Source organism: Pinus tabuliformis, chromosome 8, assembly GCF_031772625.1.
Source record: "Pinus tabuliformis cultivar Carrire ecotype Pingquan chromosome 8, CPIR1, whole genome shotgun sequence".
NCBI lineage: Eukaryota > Viridiplantae > Streptophyta > Pinopsida > Pinales > Pinaceae > Pinus > Pinus tabuliformis.
Window position 1 is genome coordinate 1,387,900,588 of NC_142294.1, and position 23,959 is coordinate 1,387,924,546.

At 39.1% G+C, this 23,959-nt stretch overlaps 1 protein-coding gene across 6 annotated transcripts in view; it reads right to left on the reverse strand.

Moving 5' to 3' along the window:
* Nucleotides 1–23,959, reverse strand: part of LOC149240730 (uncharacterized) — a 93,945-nt gene that overhangs the window by 27,786 nt on the left and 42,200 nt on the right. For all 6 annotated transcript variants that reach the window (XM_089373790.1, XM_089373788.1, XM_089373789.1 and 3 more), the window contains one exon: nucleotides 1,297–3,573. In XM_089373790.1, the coding sequence (XP_089229916.1) occupies nucleotides 1,297–3,573 (2,277 nt within the window). The remainder of the gene's footprint in view (nucleotides 1–1,296; nucleotides 3,574–23,959) is intronic.

Below are 23,959 nucleotides of genomic sequence, written 5' to 3' on the forward strand. Positions count from 1 at the left end.
AGGGCCAGACTTCGTTAGCAAATAGAGGATTTGTGCAAGGAAATAGGGCTGCCAAGTGTGCAAGAGAATAGGAGCTGGGATAAGGAATTACAAGGGCAAGTCAAGGAGGCAGCAGAGGAACAGTTGCGAGCTAGAGGTCTGAGATCAAGCAGTGATCAAAGCAAGCCGAGATCAATTGTATCAGCTGAGATTTATGAGAAGAAGCAGAACGTTTTCTCAAAAACAAATTGCTTTGTAATAGATCCAATTGCTCAAGAACAATCAATAAAATACCACATCAAGGAAGCAGGTTTTCCCTATTGGGTTTCCTGAGAAAACAAGTGTGTCAATTTGTGTGTTGTGTTTTTTATCTCTGGTGTTTATACCGCGGCTTATGAGTTGTTAAAAAACTCTGTATCTTGGTGAAAGTAAACTAGGTTTCAGTTTGCAGTTATTCATCTAAGTAGTTGCAGAGTTTCATGGAAATTTAACAAGAGAAAAAAGAAATTAAAGACTGCCAGAGAATTTTCCCAAGTCACGTCAACAAAAATGATCACTTGAAGGATCAACTGAATCCACCCTCTACTTCTCTTCAGTTGTATGGTTTCAAAAGCACGCCCTTAACAGATTTCCTTCAATGATCTTGCATCATCAAGCAGGTTAATTTCTTCTACTGATTTTAATAAATGTTTTTCATTTCAAAATTATCCATTTTGGAGTATACCGAAGGAATTAAGTTATTTCTGTGGTTGCAGTAATGATGTGGGCCAAATCTTATGATCCATAGAGTGTTGGTTCTGATTCAACACCACTCAATCAATTTCAAGTTTCTTAATTCTGGATAGTAAAGCTGTTCTTCACAAACTAAATATTATCCATTTTGGAGTATACCTAAGGAATTAATTTATTTCTGTTGTTGCAATAATGATGTGGGCCAAATCTTATGATCCATAGAGTGTTGGTTCTGATTCAACACCACTCAGTCAATTTCAAGTTTCTTAATTCTATCAGTCTATAGTAAAGCTGTTCTTCACAAACTAAACTTTTACTGTCAGACCAGAAATTTTAAAAATTATTTAGCCCAGAAGACTGAAACTTAGAAGATAATTTGGTGAACAATATTTTAAAACCACTTCTACAGTAAATATAATACCAGTTTCAGAAGACGAACCCAAATGGTAGTGCATGTTCCTAGCCTTTTTTCTAAAAAAAATTCTATATAAGTCATATCCATAAGGAGCATAAAGCAAATGCTAGAGTAGAAAAAGTACAGTTAGAGAAAATGTAGGTATGAAAAAAGAAGGAAGAAAAGCATACCAGATATTGTGCAACAAGCTCAAGAGCGCGAACAGTATCATTAAGACTAGATAACTGGCATCGATTCTCATGTACTGGCACATCTAATTTATTCACTTCTGCAGATGCATCCTGATGCATATTCTGACTTTCTACTTTCCTGTCAGCTTTTTCAGAAATATCTGAATTTTGACATTCAAAAGCTATAGTTCGTGTTTGCTCACCATGGTAATTTGAAATAGTTGAGTGTAAAGTTTCCAACAATGAAGTAACAAGTGCATCCATACTAAGCAGGTCCTCCGCAAAGGGGCCAAATAGTGCATCCATACTATTCGAATTATTTTCATCTTGAAAGCAAGAAGATAGAATCCAGAAGTCAGCAAATTTTTTCTTCTCTTCAGCTTCACGGATCTTCGCTACTTCTATAACCTGTTCCTCACAACTCACTGAATGGCATCTGTGTCTTTGATCTTCAGTTTTCTCTTCAAGTCCATTCACCTGCTCAATATCGCTTTGACTACCCAAATTATTTCTCCTTTTATTGCTATTGCTTCTGTTATTCTCAGGATCTATTGGAGGATACTGAGACAAATTTGATTCTATAGCATACTCGTCCATTTCTACTCCAGATGATTTGCCGCATTTTACCTCATCTATATTGCCACAATTATCATCCTCCCCAACTGAATGAAGCAACAAATTATTATCCAAAATAGCTGCAGTTCCATGAAACTTTTGGCTCATGTCATGTTTAAATCCCCCAATGTCACAGCCTCCACTGGTAAAAGGAACAATAACCTGAGATGGAGCGTGTTCACAGGACAGATTAGAGCAGTGGCCCTCCAGTTGTTTCAGAACTTCATATGGCTTTGGCAAAGTATGTGATGATAAGATTTGTTTGTCTTGAAAGTAACATTCTTCATCAGCATCCCTGTCCAATTCAAATGGTTTTTTGCCATCAAGCAGTTGGCTACAAACACCTTTCATTGTTTCAGGTACATCAGTATCACAATTTTTACCAGTAAGCCAATCAATGTCATCATATAATGTCTCTTCCAAGAAAGGATCAAAATTTTCACCTGCCAGATCTTCAAGGTCCATATAGGACATTTCTGGCATAGTAGGTGACAGTAAGGACTCTGTAGCTTGCACGTAAAGTTCTTCATCAGACTCATTATCAAGCTGTAACATCTTCTTGATATCAAAGTCAAATAGAGATTCTGTATCAGCTTGTTCATTAAAGACTACCTCAACCAAGTTACCAGCCCCCTTATCTCTTCTTGTCCCAGCCCGATCACATGATAGTCTGCTTCTAACAAATTCTGGCATTTCTCTATTACCTGTCTGCAGCTTAACATGGCTCTCATCTTCTTGTGATTCATTTTCTTGGTTTGACACATGAACTCGAGAACAATTACCTGACCAATCTTCTTTTGTGCTTTGCTCAAGCTTGGACTCATGCACCTTCTGATCATTGAGTTCCATCACCTCTACAAAATTTGGTTCTGGTGATAATTTTTTTGCGGTTTCACGCTTCCTTTTGTGAATAAGCTTACTTTCCTTTACTTTTGAAGACAAGCCATCACGTGGTGCCCCCTGCTCAACTCTCAAAGCCTCTCTCAAAGCTATTATTTTTTCTTCTATCATTAAATCTGTTTTCTTCTTTTTGTTAAACAAACGTGCAATTGAATCCACGATATTTTCTGGTCTATTCTGCTTCTTCAAAGCTTCACTAGTTCGTTTATGGGTAAGAATTTCACTTGCGCTTTTTTGAGCTTTGTTAAGATCACTCCCTTGTTTACAGAGAAAAGGTCTCTTTTCATTGCAATTTATTGCACCCTCTTGTATCCTAGGGCCTTCAGGAAATTCCAGCACTTGAATACTGACCTGTTCAGCAGTTGCTGATGACCCTCTTGAGACATCCAGTCCTCGGTTCTTCTTATGCTTCCTCATTTTTGATGAATCAGAACTAATAACTGCAACCCCACCCTGTGATTCCACCAACCGCCCATCAGAAAAAGATGTGATAGTAGAATGCAACGCAGAAGTTTGCACTTGCTTTTCAACAGAACCTCCAAGTGAAGGCTCCAATAGACAACTAATACCTGGATTTGGTCCTTCAGATTCAGATGGCCCACTAGGAGATTCCTTTCCCAGACTACTACTGTTGAAACAAAAATTTCCCTGGATATTGTTCTTGATCCCCACTCGTGCCCTCCTACTGGGCTTTGTAGCAGCAGTTTTGCCAGGTGTTTTACCTTGAGGAAGATTCCTTTTGTCCATACAAGTGACATCAGCCTGCCAAAGGAGATAAGGTAGCTTAGACGTTAAAACATATGTACAAACCAAGTGGAACATTATAATTGTTCACAGAAATAGGCAACAAAGCAGAAAATCCTTGAATAATATCATAGAAGAAACTAATCAAAAATATAGCATTACCAAGTTGTGCAAATATATTTCATTTATAGAAGCATGTTATGGTTGTATAAGTTAATATAGGGCTATATTACAGAATAAAAGTTCTTCCTATGTGAAACATCTCAAATACAATTCACATTCATATTAGGCAAATATACAAAAAAATACAAAGAAAAAACCATCAAATGCTCAAGTTCGAAGACACAACTAGCAACAGAAAATAGCATTTAGGAAATAGAAGCACAACAGAATCAGAGAACAGAAAAAGAGCAGTGTCAAAACAAAAAGAGGAACAGAATCAGCAAAAGGAGCTTAGGCAACTGGTCACATGGACTGACCACTTCTAATACTCAAGCTTCAATCACTAACCCAAATACAGTTTGTGGATGATCTAATTCTTATTAGGGATGACTCTACCTTGGCCTCCAATGCCAAAGTCTTCGCAAAAATTTCAGATCACAATGCACAAGAGAGACACAATGTTTACCCAGGGAAAACCCACTTGGGGAAAAGCCTAGCAACCTTCTTCTTAGAGAAATATTCAGTTCAATAGGAGATACATCAAAGACAAGATCAAGGTCACACTAACCAGCATAGCAAGATGCTTTCCACAACACATCCACGAGATGCCAAGTCCAGCCTCCTTCACTTGTCCACAAAAATCCTCTTTGACCAGCTCAGTCAAGGTCAGCAAGACTGTCCACCAAAAACCCTTATAATCTTCCTTAGCCACCTTGGTAAAGGGATCTACAACATAGATCTAAAATTCTGTTTTAACAGCAAAGTTTTGGCCCTTTTCCACAGATAGTAGTCACTGAAATTTCGACCTCTTTGCACAGAGAGTAACCATAGATATTTCACCATTTTTCACAGAGAAATCACCACAGGGAACTTGGCCCTTTCACAAAGATTTACCACAAGGAACTCGGCCCTTCTCACAGAGATTATGCCAAAGGGAACTCAGCCTTCTCACAGAGATTATACCACAGGAATTTCGGACTGTCAGAGAAGAAATTCGGACCTGCAATTCGGTTGGCTTCTCCTCTTCTATGTCGTAGAAATCTCGGACTTCTTCTTCACTTATTTGGCTGGCTTCTCCTCTTTTGTTTGGCCTTCTAGTCTTGTCCTCCTTCGCTTGAAATTGGAGATCTATATGTCTTGTGTGTGAATCAAAAGATGCCTTTGGAGGGAGGACAAATCACTTATTTATATGCACTGGAAGGGGTTTAATTGGATGTCTATTGGGGCAGAGCCAACTTGATCACATGTAGGCCGACTTGACATCTTGTGGTGTCTAAATTACAAATTTAAAAATTCAATTTCCCACTTTTGAAAAGGCCATGAAGAGCATCCTAAATATATTTTTTCTTTCATCACAAATAAATTTATATTTTATCTTTACAAGTACAAATTGTACAATATACAGAACAACCATAGCTACAAAATTCAACATAATTTTCTCTTCAACCTCCAAAAATGAAAAACTTCCTTCAATCCTCACAGCTGCCATTTCAAAAAACCAACACCCCCTTTTTCTTCTAGCAGAACAATAACCATAATGCTAGTGGGGAACATCAAGCAATAGTTGTTGCTCCTGTTGACCTGGGTTGTCATTGATGTCAATATGGCAATATTCTAGATACTAGATGATGATATGAAGCCAAGGGGAAGCAGAGCAGATCCATGAAGAAACAGGAGCAAAGCCATCAAGGAAGCCATTGGAAAGACATTGGAAACCATCGGAAGAGCTCATTGAAAGCTCAGAACAGGAGCAGCCAAGGAGAAGCCAGCGGAAGAGCAGTTAACAGAGGAGCCATATCATGAGATATCGGAGGAAGAGTCCATCGGGAGCCATCAAAGAATCAGAGCTATCGGAGCAGCGCATCGGAGGAGCAAGAAGCCATGAGGAGAAACCAAAGGAAAGCCAAGACAGTCAAGCCATTGGAGAGAATATCGGAAGTCATAGGAGCTATCAGAGCAGAGCTACCAAAGAGGTCATTAGAAGCCACGAGAAACAAAGAGGAACACGCAGCGGAGGAGCATAAACAGCGATATCAAAGGAGTAGGGAGAAAAACAGCGGAGGAGCATAAACAGTGTTAATGGAGGAGTTAACAGTAATATTGCATGAAATATCGAAGAAATATAAGAGTTAACATATCGTAAGCCATAGGAGCGAGAAGCAAAGAGCGGAGAGTCATGACTCTGTGTACACTGTATCCGCGTTCAATGTTAACCGGGTTAAGTCGGGACCGTTAGATTTGAAGAGATCAACAGTGGAGGATTGCTAAGGAATACCACATCGCAAGTTATGAAGGGTTGTCATCCCTGAAACCTCCGATTGCGATTATACATGCGGACCCGCGGCTTCATTATAAATCGCCTATTGAAATATCGCATAGGCAATATCATAAGTCTTAACAGAATACCACATTGAAACAGCGGATTGCGATATACAATTGCGGACCTGATAGTCCTATTATATCACGTCCGTCGCTATATCGCAAGCCATAAAGCCTTGTCACATGAAAGCGTCGAGTGCGATAAGGCTGCAGACCTGACAGGTATATTAATTACGATTTAATATCATGTCGCATCCGTCCCATCAGCAAAAGGGGAATTGGCCATGTTACGTGTTAACCCGCCGATTACAATAGAGTTGTGGACCCGACGGACCTATTATAAACAGTTTAACATAATATCGCATCCAGTATCGACCTTCGGCCATCGGCAATGTTTTAGGCTCGACTTATAAAAGAACCTCCGAAAGTGGCAATTGCGATAAAAGGATGACGTGGCATGTGGGACCGCCATATGGGTATACCGCATTTATATGGGTTCCATGAGCAATAAGTCTATAATGAAAGAAAATGAAAGACTCTCCGAGTTATATATTTTAAATGAGAAAAACTAATTAAGTCAGCCCCTCCTCCCAAGGAACGTGTCCTTTGGTGATTTGCAAAATTCATATATGTATATATATGAGCTGAGACGCTTCATTTAGTGGATTGATCTTGGGCATCTATATTACGAAGAAATAACAGTTCACGACTCGTGAACTTGCAACCAAAAAAAAAAAAACCTCTCTAATATTTTTTAATAAGCATCATTTCTATTGTAATTCGGCCCCTCTTCCTCTTGAATGTGTCCTGTGAAGCATTGGTTAATTCGAATAGGCAGAGGAAGCTAAAGCGACCAAAGGATCGGGAAGCCAAAGAAGCAAGCGAGCGTAGAGGAAACTACAGCGACCGAGGAGGGAAGCCAAAAGGTCGAACGAGCGTTGAGGAAGCGGAAGCTCAAGCGAGCAAGGAGAAAGCCAAAGGTCAGGCATATCAGGTGTTATAACAGAGAATTGTTTTGATGTAGTGGGGTTGGCGAACCGGAAGAAAGGAGGAAGCCGTAGGTCTAGCTGAGCAGAAGGAAGTCGTAGGTCCAGCTAAACAGAAGGAAGTCGAATGTCCAGGAGGAGGACGAAGGACCAACAATGAATTAATCAGGTACAAAATGCATTCTGAAAAACAATTCTGTGTTGCAAATAAATAAAGTTTTATCTGACACCGTTTGAAGGGAGCGGTAGCAAGCACTGGCAGTGAAGCATATGTGAATATATTTCTGGGAAGTAAGAGATTGAAATAGCAGAGAACATTGAGAAGCAGTCACGTCTGAAGCATTTACTGTGACTAATAGAACAGAGGCTTGGAACAGAAAGTTGGTTCTTATGCAGAGTTTAGTGAAGCTAACAGTGGACTCACTAAAGTTGTTTGGAGACATTATCTGAGGTCATGAAGGCTATTGGAGACTCTGTGTGGGCAGTATAAAGAGTTGTAAACACTCCTTCATAAGAGGATTAGTTGTCATTAATGTTGTATCATGGAGACTACAATGAAACTATGAACAGACAGAACTCAATAGAGAAGAGTTCTGAGAGCAGAACATTACTATCAAATGTGCCTTGATAAGATTGGGTCAAAACCTTTGGGGCCGGTGCCCCAGAAGTAAGTAGGATTGGAGTCCTTGGGGCTATTGCCTCAGAAGTAAGAAGGATAGGAGTCCTTGGCGTTGATGCCTCAGAAGTAAGAGGGATAGGAGTCCTTGGGGTTGATGCCTCAAAAGTAAGAAGGATAGAAGCCCTTGGGAGTTGGTGCTCCTAAGTCCAAGATTGGTGCCTTGACGAAATAGAGTTGGAGCTCTGGAGGTTGGAGCCTCACAAAGTCCAAGTTGGTGCTTGGCAACTGATTTCAACCACTTTATATATTGTATCTATTTTACTGCACAGTTTATATTAATAAAAGCATTTATTCTTGTTGTCAATCTTGTGTTCTATATATATATATATGTTTTAACTGGTAAAACAATAGTCGGAAAAAGAAATATTGATTCACCCCCCCCTCAATATTTCCAACAATTGGTATCAGAGCTAGTACCTTCACTCAAAGCTTAACAGCTTGAAGGTTGATCTTTAGAACACAAATGGCGAAGTGAAGGAAGAAAATTTCCAATCCTCCTAAGGATATGTCTCCCTCTACTACTAAAATAGAAGGCAATCAATTTGAGGAGGCTCCAAGGCTCAATGGGAACTTTAATATATGGGTAGCAAGAATGAGGAATTTCTTACAGACTCAAGGCATTGATATCTGGAAATCAGTGATTGATGATAGCAGGATGGATAGAGAATCCAAGGAGTACAATGCAAAAGCAATGAAGGCAATCTTGAATGGGCTACTTGATTCTGTAAAGAACAATCTAGGAAAATATTCATCAGCAAAGGGTATATGGGACAAACTTCATGACCTTCACTCCAAAGGGGCATTGACCATGACCATCAGTCAAGAAGATGATAGAAATCAAGAAGGAAATCCAGAACCCATCATAGAAGCTAAACATGAGAATGATGACATCAAGACCAAAGCAGACCTAAAAGATGAAGAGAATGAAAAAGATTTTGTAGAAGAACTCCTCGCTCAACTTATGACTGCCATGGAAGAGATTAACAATTTGAAAAAGGAAAATGAGGAACTTAAGAAGATAGCACTAGTTGGTGACCAAGATCAAACAAGGAAGAAAGTTGACCTCATCAAGCTTCAAGTACAAGAAAGGGATGAAGAGCTTGCCAAGCTTAAGAAGGAATTTCATCAAAGCAAAAGAAAGCTTCATGAAGAAGTCATATCCCTGACAAATGAGTTGAATAAAGCAAAGAATCAGGAAGATACCTTGTCAAGTCAACTTGAACAAAGGCACAAGAGCTTGAACAAACTTGAAGAAGAGATTGGTCAGTACAAGGTAGAGGTCTCCTCTCTCAAGTCTCAACTACAAGAAGCAAGGAAACAAGCACAAGGAGCTGAAGAGACCATGGAAGCATTGGAAGCCATAGAAGGACAAGTTGATGAAGCAGGAAAGGAAAGAAACACCATGATCTGTCAACTGAAAGCAAAGGATGAAGAAATCTTCAAATTAAAATCTAACATTAAGCCTCTCAAGGCTGAAACATGTAAATCCACAAGGATCAAGGAAGAAATGGAGAGCAGTCAAGTAAAGAATGAAGAAATCTTCAAAATGAAGTCAAATATCATCTCCCTTAAAATAGAAGCAGATCAAGCTACTCATATCAAGGAAGAAACTGGGAAACAACTTGCTAAGAAGAAAAACGAGTGTGAAAGATTGGAAGAAGAGATTTTCTTCCTTAGAACAAAGGTTGAAGGGATGAACAAAATCTTGAAGAGCTCTCAAGCCTTGGATGACATGTTCAGCTATCACAGATGTCCATTTCATAAATCAGGTCTCAGGTATGCAGATGTATCCTCAAACAAGAATTATAATGCTTCAAACAAAAGGGATGTGAAGAAGCCAGAAAGAAATGGTGATGCTCCCAGTTCCAGCAAAGGCAAGGAGAAAAATCAAGGCTACAATAGAAGAAATCTTGTTCCAAGAAGAAATCCTGCTCCAAGAAGAAATGTAGATGATGTCAAAGATGCGAGAGGCAATGGTTATCATCAAAGGATCTCAAGGCAGAAAGGCTTCAGAAGTACATCAAGGAAATCTCCATCTCCCAGGTACCAAAGTTCATTTTTTGGTTATTGTTATTCTTGTACAAACTTTGGTCACATGGCAAAAGACTGTAAAGCATATCATAAAGATAGATGTTATGTTCCCCAACCATCTCATAGAGATAGATATTATGGTCCCCAACAATCTCCAAGAAACAATTTTGTAGGAAGAAATCATGAATTCTTATTCATGAACAATGTAGAATGCTTAAAGTGTCATTGCATTGGTCACATGGCACGTGATTGTAACTTAACTTAGGCTCTTACACAAGCTAGAACCATGCAAAAAAAGAAAGTTACACAAATATGGAGAAGGAAGCAAATACAATCCGAAAGTCTCTTGAACTCTCCAGCCAACAGCATATGTCATTGACCTGAATTTTGACAATCTAAGCATTTGATGGGAAGATTTTGCCAAAAGGAATGATGCATACAGTTAGGGGGAGCCTGTGAATCTTGATCATTATTGCAGAAGCTATTAGTGAAAGGGTCCCTATGAAATCCTTGATTGAGCTATATTAACAACCATTCTATGATAAAGATCATTTCTTAGGGGTACTCCATTGAAGAACATGATCCTGTAACCACTCTTTGGACTGTTGTTAACTATGCTTTCCACTTAATCTCTTAGTAGTATTTGGAACAACAGAGAAGGGCATCTAATACTCAAGAAATAGGGCAAACATCTATGGTTGTCTTAACTCAGGGATTTAATGCGAGAACAGGTAAAATCTGGACACTAATAGAGGCAATCTTCAAACAAATAGATACATCTGGAATAGAGTTTGAAGTAAGAGCAGCTGGCAGTGTATAACAAAACTGAAGCATTGCATGTAGATGCAAATCAGCAATTGTATTTTAAAAAACATTCACAGATTGGATATCTAAATCTGCAGCAGACATAACATGCGAAGATATGTACAAGAACACAAGGAAAGATGGCTCATAGAAAGGAGAATGTTGTGCAGTCAAATATAACTTACGCCGATACAGATCACTTAGAAAAGATAGCAACAGTGTGGCACAACCTCTCACCATTTCATCCAAATGAAATGATGTTGAATACTGGATGGCAATGACTTAAGGAGAAGCACAAAGACACAAAGGAACTCAGATCTGAAGAAAGACAGCAAGAAAGATAATCTCAGTGGCGATTCGGACTATGAAGGTCTCTCAATTCTACCTATGGAGACGGCAATATGGATTGAAGCATGGAAGCCTGGACTTGGACACTTGGTGTATGGCTACTTGCAATCTGATTGAAAGCATTGAAGTAGAGAATCATTAAGCATTGTTGAAGCCATGATAAAGTAGTTCTGAGACATGAAGAGGGAATAATGTGCTAATTGATGATAAAGCATCAATCCTTCTATCTTGAGTAAAAATGAGAGCATTATGACAGGGGGTGTAACAGACCCATGAAGATCTACCATTCATAAAGAATAGAAGCAGTTTGATAAGGGGAGTCTCAGAGCACTCCTTTGCCATTGATGTCAAAGGGGGAGAGAAGAAAAACATTGCCATCAATAACAAAGGGGGAGATTGTTGACCTAGGTTGTCATTGATGTCAATATGGCAATATTCTAGATACTAGATGATGATATGAAGCCAAGGGGAAGCAGAGAAAATCCATGAAGAAACAGGAGCAAAGCCATCAGGGAAGCCATTGGAAAGACATTGGAAACCATCAAAAGAGCTCATTGAAAGCTCAGAACAAGAGCAGCCAAGAAGAAGCCAACGGAAGAGCAGTTAACAGAGGAGCCATATCATGAGATACCGAAGGAAGAGTCCATCAAGAGCCATCAAAGAATCAGAGCTATCGGAGCAGCGCATCGGAGGAGCAAGAAGCCATGAGGAGAAACCAGAGGAAAGCCAAGACAGTCAAGCCATTGGAGAGAATATCGGAAGTCATAGGAGCTATCAGAGCAGAGCTACCAAAGAGGTCATTAGAAGCCACGAGAAACAAAGAGGAACACGCAATGGAGGAGCATAAATAGCGATATCAAAGGAGTAAGGAGGAAAACAGCAGAGGAGCATAAACAGTGTTAACGGAGGAGTTAACAGTAATATCGCATGAAATATCGAAGAAATATAAGAGGAGTTAACATATCGTAAGCCATAGGAGCGAGAAGCAAAGAGCGGAGAGTCATGACTCTGTGTATCCGCGTTCAATGTTAACCGGGTTAAGTCGGGACCATTAGATCTGAAGAGATCAATGGTGGAGGATTGCTAAGGAATACCGCATCGCAAGTTATGAAGGGTTGTCATCCCCGAAACCTCCGATTGCGATAATACATGCGGACCTGCGGCTTCATTATAAACCACCTATTGAAATATCGCATCCGCAATATCATAAGTCTTAACGGAATGCCACATTGAAACAGCGGATTGCGATATACAATTGCGGACCCGATGGTCCTATTATATCGCGCCTATTGTAATATCGCGTCCGTCGCTATATCACAAGCTATAAAGCCTTGCCACATGAAAGCGCCGATTGCGATAAGCTGCGGACCCAACGGGTATATTAATTACGATTTAATATCATGTCGCATCCGTCCCATCGGCAGAAGGGGAATTGGCCATGTTATGTGTTAACCCGCCGATTGTGATAGAGATGTGGCCCGACGGACCTATTATAAACAATTTAATATAATATTGCATCTGGTATCGGCCTTCGGCCATCGGCAATGTTTTAGGCTCAACTTATAGAAGAACCTCCGAAAGTGACGATTGCGATAAAAGGATGACGTGGCATGTGGGACCGCCATATGGGTATACTGCGTTTATATGGGTTTCGTGAGCAATAAGTCTATAATGAAAGACTCTCCGAGTTATATATTTTAAATGAGAAAAACTCATAAGTCGGCCCCTCCTCCCAAGGAACGTGTCCTTTGGTGATTTGCAAAAGTCATATATATATATATATATATATATATATGAGTTGATACACTTCATTTAGTGGATTGATCTCGAGCATCTATATTACGAAGAAATAATAGTTCACGACTCATGAACTTGAAAAAAAAAGAACCTCTCTGATACTTTTTAATAAGCATCATTTCTATTGTAATTTGGCCCCTCTTCCTCTTGAACGTGTCCTGTGAAGCATTGGTCAATTCGAATAGGCAGAGGAAGCTAAAGCAACCAAAGGATTGGGAAGCCGAAGAAGCAAGCAAGCACAGAGGAAACTATAGCAACCGAGGAGGGAAGCCAAAAAGTCAAACGAGCATTGAGGAAGCGGAAGCTCAAGCGAGCAAGGAGAAATCAAAAGGTCAAGTATATCGAGTGTTATAACAGAGAATTGTTTTGATGTAGTGGAGTTGGCGAACCGGAAGAAAGGAGGAAGCCGTAGGTCCAACTGAGCAGAAGGAAGTCGTAGGTCCAGTTGAACAGAAGGAAGCCGAAGGTCTAGCAAGACAGAAGGAGGACGAAGGACCAGCGATGAATTAATCAGGTACAAAATGCATTCTGAAGAACAATTCTGTGTTGCAAATAAATAGAGTTTTATCTGACACTGTTTGAAGGGAGCAATAGCAAGCACTAGCAGTGAAGCATATGTGAATATATTTATGGGAAGTAAGAGATTGAAATAGCATAGAACATCGAGAAGCAGTGACGCCTGAAGCATTTACTGTGACTGATAGAACAAAGGCTTGGAACAGAAAGTTGGTTCTTATGCAGAGCTTAGTGCAGCTGACAGTGGACTCACTAAAGCTGTATGGAGACATTATTTGAGGTCATGAAGGTTATTGGAGACTCCTTCATAAGAGGATTAGTTGTCATTAATGTTGTATCATGGAGACTACAGTGAAGCTATGAACAGATAGAACTCAGTAGAGAAGAGTTCTGAGAGCAGAACATTACTATCAAATGTGCCTTGACAAGATTGGGTCAGAACCTTTGGGGTTGGTGCCCCAGAAGTAAGTAGGATTGGAGTCCTTGGGGTTGCTGCCCCAAAAGTAAGTAGGATTTGAGTCCTTGGGGTTGTTGCCTCAGAAGTAAGTAGGATTGGAATCCTTGGGGCTGTTGCCTCAGAAGTAAGAATGATAGGAGTCCTTGGGGTTGATGCCTCAGAAGTAAGAGGAATAGGAGTCCTTGGGGTTGATGCCTCAGAAGTAAGAAGGATAGAAGTCCTTGGGAGTTGGTGCTCCTAAGTCCAAGATTGGTGCCTTGGCGAAATAGAGTTGGAGCTCTGAAGGTTGGAGCCTCACAAAGTCCAAGTTGGTGTCTGGCAACTGATTGCAACCACTTATATATTGTATCTATTTTACTGCACAGTTTATATTAATAAAAGCATTTATTCTTGTTGTTCATCTTGTGTTCTGTATATATATGCTTTAACTGGCAAAACAATAGTCGAAAAAAGAAATATTGATTCACCCCCCCAGTATTTCCTACAGCTCCCACTTACTAGATCATACGTAAAAAAAATACAGTTAAGTGCCACTACTTAAGTAAATTTTACTTCTCCTAGTGTAGCAGCAATCTTCCATAGTTCTAACAATATCTTTGTTGGAGATAATTTTATTGATGTCTTCACATCACTTGTAGGCGAATTGTTTTCATTTTTGTTTCCTGAGATGAAAAGCTTCTCATTCTTATGGACCAAATCTTTCTCCTCCATAGCATATGTTATCCCAAGATAATTTGAAGCACCGCAAATTGCAGCAAAATTGTAGACATCAATCCCATAACAAAATTTGGCACATAGTTCAAGGGCATGAGGCCCTCCTAGAAAATCAACAGCCTTCGCTACTAAATTCTGTAAACAATGGCTCTTACATAAAACAACATTTTCCCTATTTATTTATGTTGCCACATACCTTTTTCCATGCTTTTTATGATGCTTCTTACAACCAGTATGTTTTGTGTTCCCTCCCTTTATAATACTGCCATCAAATTCAAGAGAATTTGCAGCTACGATCAGATTTTCTTTGGGATCTTTGTCACCAGTCTTTGACCTATTTTTGCCAAGTGTCTGTGCCATATTTGTGCAATCCCTGATTTGAGGGTGACGCCCGATTATGACTTCGACTAGTTTTTCATGTGTAGTTCTAATGCGCTTTTCCCTAAGTGTAGATTCAGGGACAAAATATATCTGATATTCATGGAAGATGATTTTATCTTCTCTACCTTGTACCTATCATCATGGATGAGTCCGTCCAACAATTCGCGGGCAAACTTATTTTGGAGTACTCTACTAAGAGATGGGCTCACCAATCTCTCAAAAATGTGCATATGTCATGTTCAACATCCTCTTTGCATTCCAGCTCATAAATTTGTAAGCTGCTATTTGGCGATCTGGAACTTGCATTCCTACAAGTTGCCCCATGCACATTACTCTGCCCTACCTAGGTATGACCTCATTTGCTTGGTTGTTACAACTCGGGGGCCACCATTGGTCATGCCTCTTAGTACTACCTTGCTTCCATTTGGGTCTCAGAATTCCATTTCCATCACTTAGTAGTTCATTGCAAATCTCCCTAATGAGTACAACCATTGTAGTCCCAGCACCACATTAGTATTTGCTAATTCTATCACATAAAAATCATTAGTAAGTGTATACTTGTCTAATGTGATGCTCAAACGCGGAACTACCTGTGTGCATGTCATATGATATCTATCAACTGCCCTCACTTTGAAACCTTCAAATTCTTGGGTAGGGAAGCCTCTCTTTACCACCATGACTGCATCAATGAAGTTGTAAGTTGCTCCAAAATCAATAAATGCTATGATTCGTTGTCCTCATATAACACCCTTGATTTTGAAGGTGTGAGATTTAGGGCAAATCTCCCTAATGAGTATAACCATTGTAGTCCCAGCACCACATTAGTATTTGCCAATTCTATCACATAAAAATCATTAGTAACTGTATACTTGTCTAATGTGATGCTCAAACACGGAACTACCTGTGTGCATGTCATATGATATCTATCAACTGCCCTCACTTTGAAACCTTCAAATTCTTGGGTAGGGAAGCCTCTCTTTACCACCATGACTGCATCAATGAAGTTGTAAGTTGCTCCAAAATCAATAAATGCTATGATTCGTTGTCCTCATATAATACCCTTGATTTTGAAGGTGTGAGATTTAGGGCCTCCTGAGAGAGTGGCAATGTTACCACCTTCAATTCTCAAATGTGGTTGCTTATCTCCCTTAGCCTCTTCCAAGGATGGTGCTTCTTCAGAAATGCTAGGCTCCTTGCTTGATGCCCGTGTTGTATCATTTTCATTGTCACTATCGGACACTACCTCAATGTAGTGAATTTTTTCCTTTCCCAAATATCAGTGACCAGGTTCCCATGCCTCTTTGCAAGTGAAATATAGCTTCTTCCTTCTAAGATTATTTCAAGTTTCTTCATCCAAACGATCCTTCTTGGTCTCATCCTTCTAAGATGTCTTCATGTCCTCCTCCATCAAAGAGATTTGTGGTATGGGTGGAGTTTTCACTTTTGGTGTTGCACCTCCCATATCTTGAGTCTTCGTGATGGTCTCCCGCAAGGTAGTGGTCCTGAAGGGCTTGACCCAGCCATGTAGGGGTTCGGCTAACCCTTCCGTGAAAATAATAATTAACCTTTGTTCAAATATGTTTGTCACCATGATTGTTATCCGTTCGAACTTTGCGATGTAAGCCTCTAGTGATCCGCTTTGTTTGAGTTGTGCCATTTCTCTAAGGTGTATATCAGGATCCTTCCGATAAAAATGTTCTAGCAACCTTTGGGTCAAGTCCACATAAGAGGTTATGTTGGAGTGCCCCAAGATGACCAGTTCATGGTACCACCATTCTTATGCCTCCCCTTGCAAGTGCAATGTGGCAAATCAGATAGTGCCCGCTTCCCGCATGGGATTAAGTCGGAAATAGGTGTCCAACTTTTGTACCCAATCTCTTGCTAAGCATTTAGATGATCCATCAAAGGAGGAGATGGGTAAGCTTTCCTACCTTGCACATCAAATCCTGATTTCATTGTTCCATGGGTCTATTTTTGCATTTGATGTTGTTGTATTATTAGAACGATATGGTTGCTTGAGTATTTTCTTCTAATGCTACATACTCCTGAAAGTACTCATTAAAGAGTCCACCCTGCTTTGTTACTGCTTGGATTGCAGTTGGTTGACTGTCCAAAACTCGAGGAAGTAAGGGTCTATGGTTACTTCCATTGGTTGCCCTGGCATTAGACTATGCAAAAGTATTGACGGGAACAAGATTATGGTTTTTGCTCCCTTCAGTCTTGGTCCTGTTATACCAACATTAAAACCATTAGTCATTATTACCAATATTACTTATGGGTTGCATGAGCTACATCATTTGTTGTTGTCCCTAGGCCATCTATTGTTTCCCTTGCACTAACAAATTAGTTATTTTGTTTGCCCATGAATTAGCACATGTAAGAGATATTGAGATTTGGTCCTCCTCGTTCTTCCCTATCCCCCATAGCTACGCGGAGGGTGATGCTCGGTCTTCTTATTGTAACATTGCTTGTATTTGTTGGAAGCATACAAGGCTCATATCCTCACAAGTTGGCAAGATGCGCAGTGCTAATACCACTATAATATCCTAAGGAAATTTTACCCTTAGGGCTCTACTTGACTAGGTTTTTTCTTGTTTCCAAATACAGCAGAAGGATTATGAAACAACAATATACTCCCTTACAATAGTAAATATCTCTTAAGTAGACATGAATATAGGATCTCGACGGAAATATAATACTTCAATCAAAGCACAACACCTTAGGGCTAACTGCCCAATACAATGAGTGTATCCAACCAATAATTTAGGCACAACAACTTAGGTTTTTGTTTGCCCAGTTCAACGAGTGTATCTAATCAATAATTTCCCAATACAGTGTTGATATGCAGTATTTAGCAATTTGTAAATCAGTACTAAAACAATGTTATACTAATTATGTTGTATCAATTTATCATCTACTATATCACCCTAAACTCATTGCACAGGATTCGAATGGTCTTGGAGATAACCCGCAGCTTTGGGACTATGGTTGTTGGCTTCAGGAGACCTTCACGAACATATTCTCGAGTTGCAGTAGGGTTTGATTCCTCCGCTTATGGCTAGTCGCAGCCTAAGGAAACTAGATGTTGGCTCAGACTGTTGGCATTGAACAATGTCACAGTGTCACTCTTGGCAAGGTCACTGATATCACAGAATCTATCCCATAATTACTTAATTTACCTTTGCATAGGGTCTGGTCATCATATTGTGGTAATCCACAACCCTAGGAGGGTCAAATACAAGATGTTGCTTTCTAGATATAGGCTTCATATTGAATGTGGATCCTTTACTGGTTGGTATGGTGCCTAAACAAGCTACAATTATGCCTTCGCCTAAGTCACAAGACATGCCCCTTAGGGGTCCCGTGTCTCGTATCTCATGTGTCAAACATGACACAACCCATAAAACGTGTATGACACATTTTTCAATGTTAGCAATCAGGATATGTGTTTGGGTTGTGTCAGACACATGCCCTAATGTGTCCCAATTTTAGGACGCATGTCCCACTAAAATCCCAAAGTAAAAAGCGTCACGTCTTGATTTTTTTCATTTTTCCTGTCAATTTTGTGTATGTTCGTTAGAGGAATAATGTTGAGTGTGCAACTATTATCAATTAGTAAGCAAAAGGAGGATTTTGTGGGCGAACTTTCACATAGATATGGATGCTACATAATCGTGTTCCTCCTCCACACCAACAAATACAGCAGCAGATCTTTGATGGGGCATAGAGGAGGGGGATGGAGCAGAATCAAATGGCAGTAGTAGTGATGGTGATTATGACACGGAGGAGGACCTGGACTATTGATAGGGTCGTGGCTAGTGAGTCATGACCAGTACTACTGTCGAGCTATGATATTCCTACCTATTTTGTATCTAACCTATTTTGTATTTTCGAGTGGCATTCCCTCGATATCTATGTAATAGATGTTCATTTTGATGACTTAATAAAAATCTGCAATTTATGGTTTTAATATCGAAGTTCTACTTCTAAATTTCTAGTTTTATTTTATCAATCATGATATTTCTAAATTTCTAGTTTCTTATGTGCTTGAACAATTGCTAATATCATGAACAATGAACCATAGTTTTAAAAAGCGGAACCGGTCCACCTATCAAACTGGGTATCAATCCAGAACCGCTCAAACCGGGGTTGGTCAGATCTCAATGCATCGGTCATTAGAACAATACATGAAATAATTAGTTTTTAATGAAAAAAACTATTTTTACGATTTAAAACCATGATTCCAAAACAATAGAGATCAAATATGCAAAGTCTGCTCATTTATATACCAAGTAAAGGTGAATATATCAAATTGGCATCGGGTGAATACATATCAGAAACAAAATACATAATCAATGAGGCTCTAAATGGCCTCTAGATTCCAAAAACAATGTTATAAGCTATGGGGTCACTGGCCTACTACAAGTCTACATATCAGTGATCAACATGATCACTACTCATCATGATCAAACTCATCACCACTACTAGACAAGGGATCATCAACATGAGCTACATAAATAATCTGGCTGAGTGTTTGAAGACTCCTAAAACTCCTCTGCAACCTTAGAAGTAGTGGTAGTAGTAGCAACAGAAATAGACATCAAAACTACAAGTCATTGATCAACATGATCACTCATGAAACTCATCATTGATTTCGCGCTACTAAAAATGGGATCATTAGCAAGAGATACATAAACATCACCTCGCTCAAAGTATTCAGACTTGGATTGCTCAACCTTATAATATGATAGATATTGAAAAAGTTTAATATGCCTAACTAGTGATTTTGGATTGAGTGAAGGGTTCATCTCCTCGGCCTTATAATGTGGTAGAAAAAGCTTAGCATCCCTAAATTATTTTCTTTTGAGTGAAGGGTAGATTTTTGTTAAGGCCATGGTAGAGGAGTTCAACAATCAATACCACCAACATCAACAAAGTTCAAAAATCAATGCCACCAACATCAAGGTTCTTAAAGGGCTTCATGCTCTTGATCAAACACCAATCTCATACCCTCATGCATGATAGAATCAAATGGAAACATTGCAAACCCCCAAACCATGAAATCCTGAAAACCATTAAGTCTGTTGAATTTTGAGTGAACTCTAAAATTCTAGTTTCTCCATATGAAATCCAATGAGGTCGAAACCACTCTCAAACATCCTGAGTCATTTCATGGTAATGTTAAAAATTTAAGTAAAAGGATGAAAATGAAAAATAAAGGAAATGTCACTATATTTCAATATTTTTTTTAACATATATATATAGTGTATCCCCCGTGTGCTGTTTCCGAGGTCGTCGTGTCTCGTGTCAAATACTTGTATGTATGTGTCCTCCGTGTCCTGTGTTGGAAAATGTAACTAGGTTCAGTCTTCATTTAGTATATTTGAGTCATCTTATTAGTACTTGTCAAAACATATATATAATATATATATATATATATATATATATACGACTTATTAAAGCATGGGTTTCATGCTTGGGTCATCGTGTTTTAGGTCAAAGTCCCCATTGAGGACTTATTGGATTTATTCTGAGTTAATAGAGTCATTGTACTTTTAAAGAGAACCTTTTTGGGCTTTTGAATCATGTAAAAAGGTTAGGTATTGAGTCAAGCATGAATTATGTTGTCTCCACACCAAGTTGGCCTTAAGATGATCAAGTTGGCCTCAAAGAGGGTTATTCGACCTAACCAAAGGGCTATAAATGAAGCAGTTCGAATTCCATTTGAAGGACACTCTCACAAGCAAGTTCGATATCTCTTGAAGCTGGAAAAAGTGCGAAATAGGAGTAGGAAATGGAAGTGCAAGTTTGATATAGGAGAGGAAAAGAGGAAAATCAAAATTTTGGTGCTTCTATCTCTCTCTCTTGTGCCCCGATTTGGAACATCTAAGTTCTCTTGTTGATGTCGTAGCCAGTTGTTGTGTGTTGTTGCTGCCAAATCAAAGTATAGGTCGAAGTTGCTGGTGCTGGGTGTTGTTGCCTCAGGAAGTTGTATTGGGCCAAGATCAAAGTTCCTATGTGAAGATCGAAGTCTTTCAGTGAAGATTGAAGTCTCCAAAGCAAGGTCGAAGTTGTTGGGTTGAAGAAAGTGTTGCTACTATTGTTGTTGCTGCCAGGTCAAGTAGGATCATCTGCAAGAGAAAAGGAAGGTTGACTTGGTGTGGAGGAAAGTTTTTGTGAAGGTCTAGAGTCTTGGAATATCTCCAAAAAAATAATGAAGGAAGAATTACTGACTAGGTTTTCCCCTAGAGAGGGGTTTTGCCCTGGTTGTGAGCCTATATCTAGTGTCCATTGTTTTATGTGCTTTTGCTTTGGTAATTGCTTCATGAACTAAAAGAAAGAAGAGATAATGAAATTAATAAGAAGTCAAAAACATCACAGGTAATTATATTGTATAAGAAAATCTTTCTGCCTTTCTGATTTTCTAACACGGCATCAGAGCTTTGATGAAGAAAGAGGGAAAAGGCAGTGTCAAGCACTTGATCAAGGAATCATTCAAAAGGATTATTCAAGGGAAGAAGTCTACTATCTTCAAAGACAATGTCTAACACAATCAAGGGAGAGAACAAACTTGAAGGAGCCTCTAACTACAAGTCTTGGAAGAAGAACTCGTGATCACTACTCTATTAGGATTGCCACCTACTTGGGGCACATTTGTTGCAGGACTTGACAGTTGGAAGGAAGCTCCCACTTTTGAAGAACTATGGACTGCCTGCAGTCAAGAAGAATTAAGGATCTCACTAGTTGCCAATCCTAAAGGAGTTTCAAATGCCTACACTACTCAACACAAAGGAAAGAAATCAAAAGGACCAAGGAAGAAAGTAGACATGTCCAAAGTAGAATGATATCAATGTCATAAGAAGGGTCACTACAGGAGTGATTGTCCCGACAATCCAAAGAATAAGAAGAGAGATAGAGATCATGCTAACATTGTTGAAGAAGAAGATCCAAAGAAATCCAAACCCGAAGTATCTGACAAAAGGGACTTACACTACTAAGTTCTTTGCTTGTAGTCTTAGATATATTATGTTATATTTCTGATGTTATAGAATTTATAGGTATTTAACATGTTTTTGGAAAAGACATTTTTCTTTTGTTTTTATAAGTTCATAGGTATCCCTCAAGCTTTGGAGGGAGCCCCCAACATCTCCCAAAGATAAGTATCTCATTCCTTTCAGTTTTTGGTTTCATGTACTTATTTAAGTTTTGATTATATTAATACTAATCACCATTCTCCCTCTATTGTCTTGATTAGGAAAACATTTGCTATATCCTCAAGGAGTATGGAAGAGAGCCACCCAAGATAAGGTTTGTCAAGAAACAAAGGTATGCCTTAAACTACAAAACATTGATTTCTTTAAATGTTTATTCATTTGACAATCTATTACTAACATTGTTATGTCTAGCTATATTGAATCATAATGATTCTTATTTTGGGTGATTCATCACTTGATAAATCTACCCCACTCATATTCTTAATTAATTTTATAGAACCCTAGATAGGTTCTCTAGAAAACTGTAACCTAAGGGTATGTTAATGTGAATGTCTGAAACCCTAACCTAAGGGTATGCTATTTGAAGTTTTTATTGATGATGACATGTTTGGGATTTTGGTATGATCAGGAAAACCTAACTCGTTAGGGTTGAATGATGAAGTCTAAAATCCCGAACCTTTGAAGTATTGGTAATTTTAGGCTTGCTATGTTCTTATATTGAAACCCTAACTCGTTAGGGTTTGGTGGAATGTGTAAGCAATACCTTTATAATGTCTTAGAAATGATTTCCTTGGAATGTGTAGTCTAATCAAGTTTGTTGTATGTCTAACTCTTATTGATATTTGTGAAGTTGGGTTTGACTAAAACATAATATGAAATGGCTATGCATGATGATGATGTCTTAGATGTATGAGTTGACCTGTTAATCGGTGATCATGAATCCTAGGGTTTGAAACTAAGCCCTAGTCAAAGTTTGTTTCTCTAGGATGATAGTATTTGTGAAATTCTAGGGTTCTGAAGTTAAACCTTAGTAGAAGTGAAAATCTTTGATGTATGATGACAATGTGATAATTTGAGATTTGTGTAAAATTGTTGAAATCTGAGGTTTAGTTGGTATTGATGTTTGATTGAAAAATCTAGGGTCTGCAACTAACCCTAGTGGAAGTTGGTCATGTTGATGATTAAGTTGCGATTGGTTTTGATTGATTAATTCTCTTGTATGAAATCTAGGATTTGTATGAAACCCTGGCAAGAAGTCTAACATATGAATTATGACAATTGTTAAATGCCTTGTATATCTATATTTGTTTGAATTGTTTCTAGGGTTTGCTATATTTTAGGTAGGGTATGTCATACTTTTGGAAGAAACATTGTGTTAAAATTGGCAACTAAGGCCAAACTCCATGTGGTTCATCTTATTTATGGCAGCTGATATTTTTCTTGGATCTCTCTCATTGAGAGGTGTAGGATTGATCTAAAGATCATACAATTCTGATAAGTATTCATGGAGTTATGAATTTATTTGTGTTATAAAAAAATTCGTCAAGGTTGGCCAACAACCAAATATACCCCACATGTGCTCAATGTTTTAGTATAAAAGGAGATGCCGTGAGAGTCATTTCTATACACTTCTGTCTTGATTTCTCTCCACTTGTCTTGGGTTTTAGTGGAAGAGAAATCTAGGAGTGGAAGCCCTAGACGTTGGAGGATTGAGGCTGCCCTAGTCGTAGTCAAGAAGAAGAACGTTGCCCTAATCTAGAAGACGTAGTGAAGTGAGAAGCTCTAACGCTACAAGGAGGACAGCCCTAGTATCTAAGCTATCAAGAAGAAGCCCTAGCCTATACGTTGGCCTCTACGCAGCCAAGAAAGAGGCTGCCCTAGACAGCATGGGAAAGAGACGTTGTTTGGGTGCTCTTGTAGGGAGAAAGGCCAAAGTTTGAAGCTTAGGGCTGTAGCAAGAAGAGGCAATTCAGCGTGGGTGAAATAGGGTTGTTCTGAAGCCATTTCAAGAAGACTGAAGGGATGAAAGGAGGCCGAGTATCTTGCTAGAAGGCCGAGGAGAAAGGGAGTTGTTTGAGGGCTCGTAGAGGGTGGAACAGTCCTCTAGAAAGGTTGTCGCAAGCCTGTTCTAAGGGTTGTAGGATGCCACTGTAATGAGAGGAGGGCAGAGCCATTATTAAGGGCTAGAAGGCTGCCCAAAATTATAGCGAAGGGG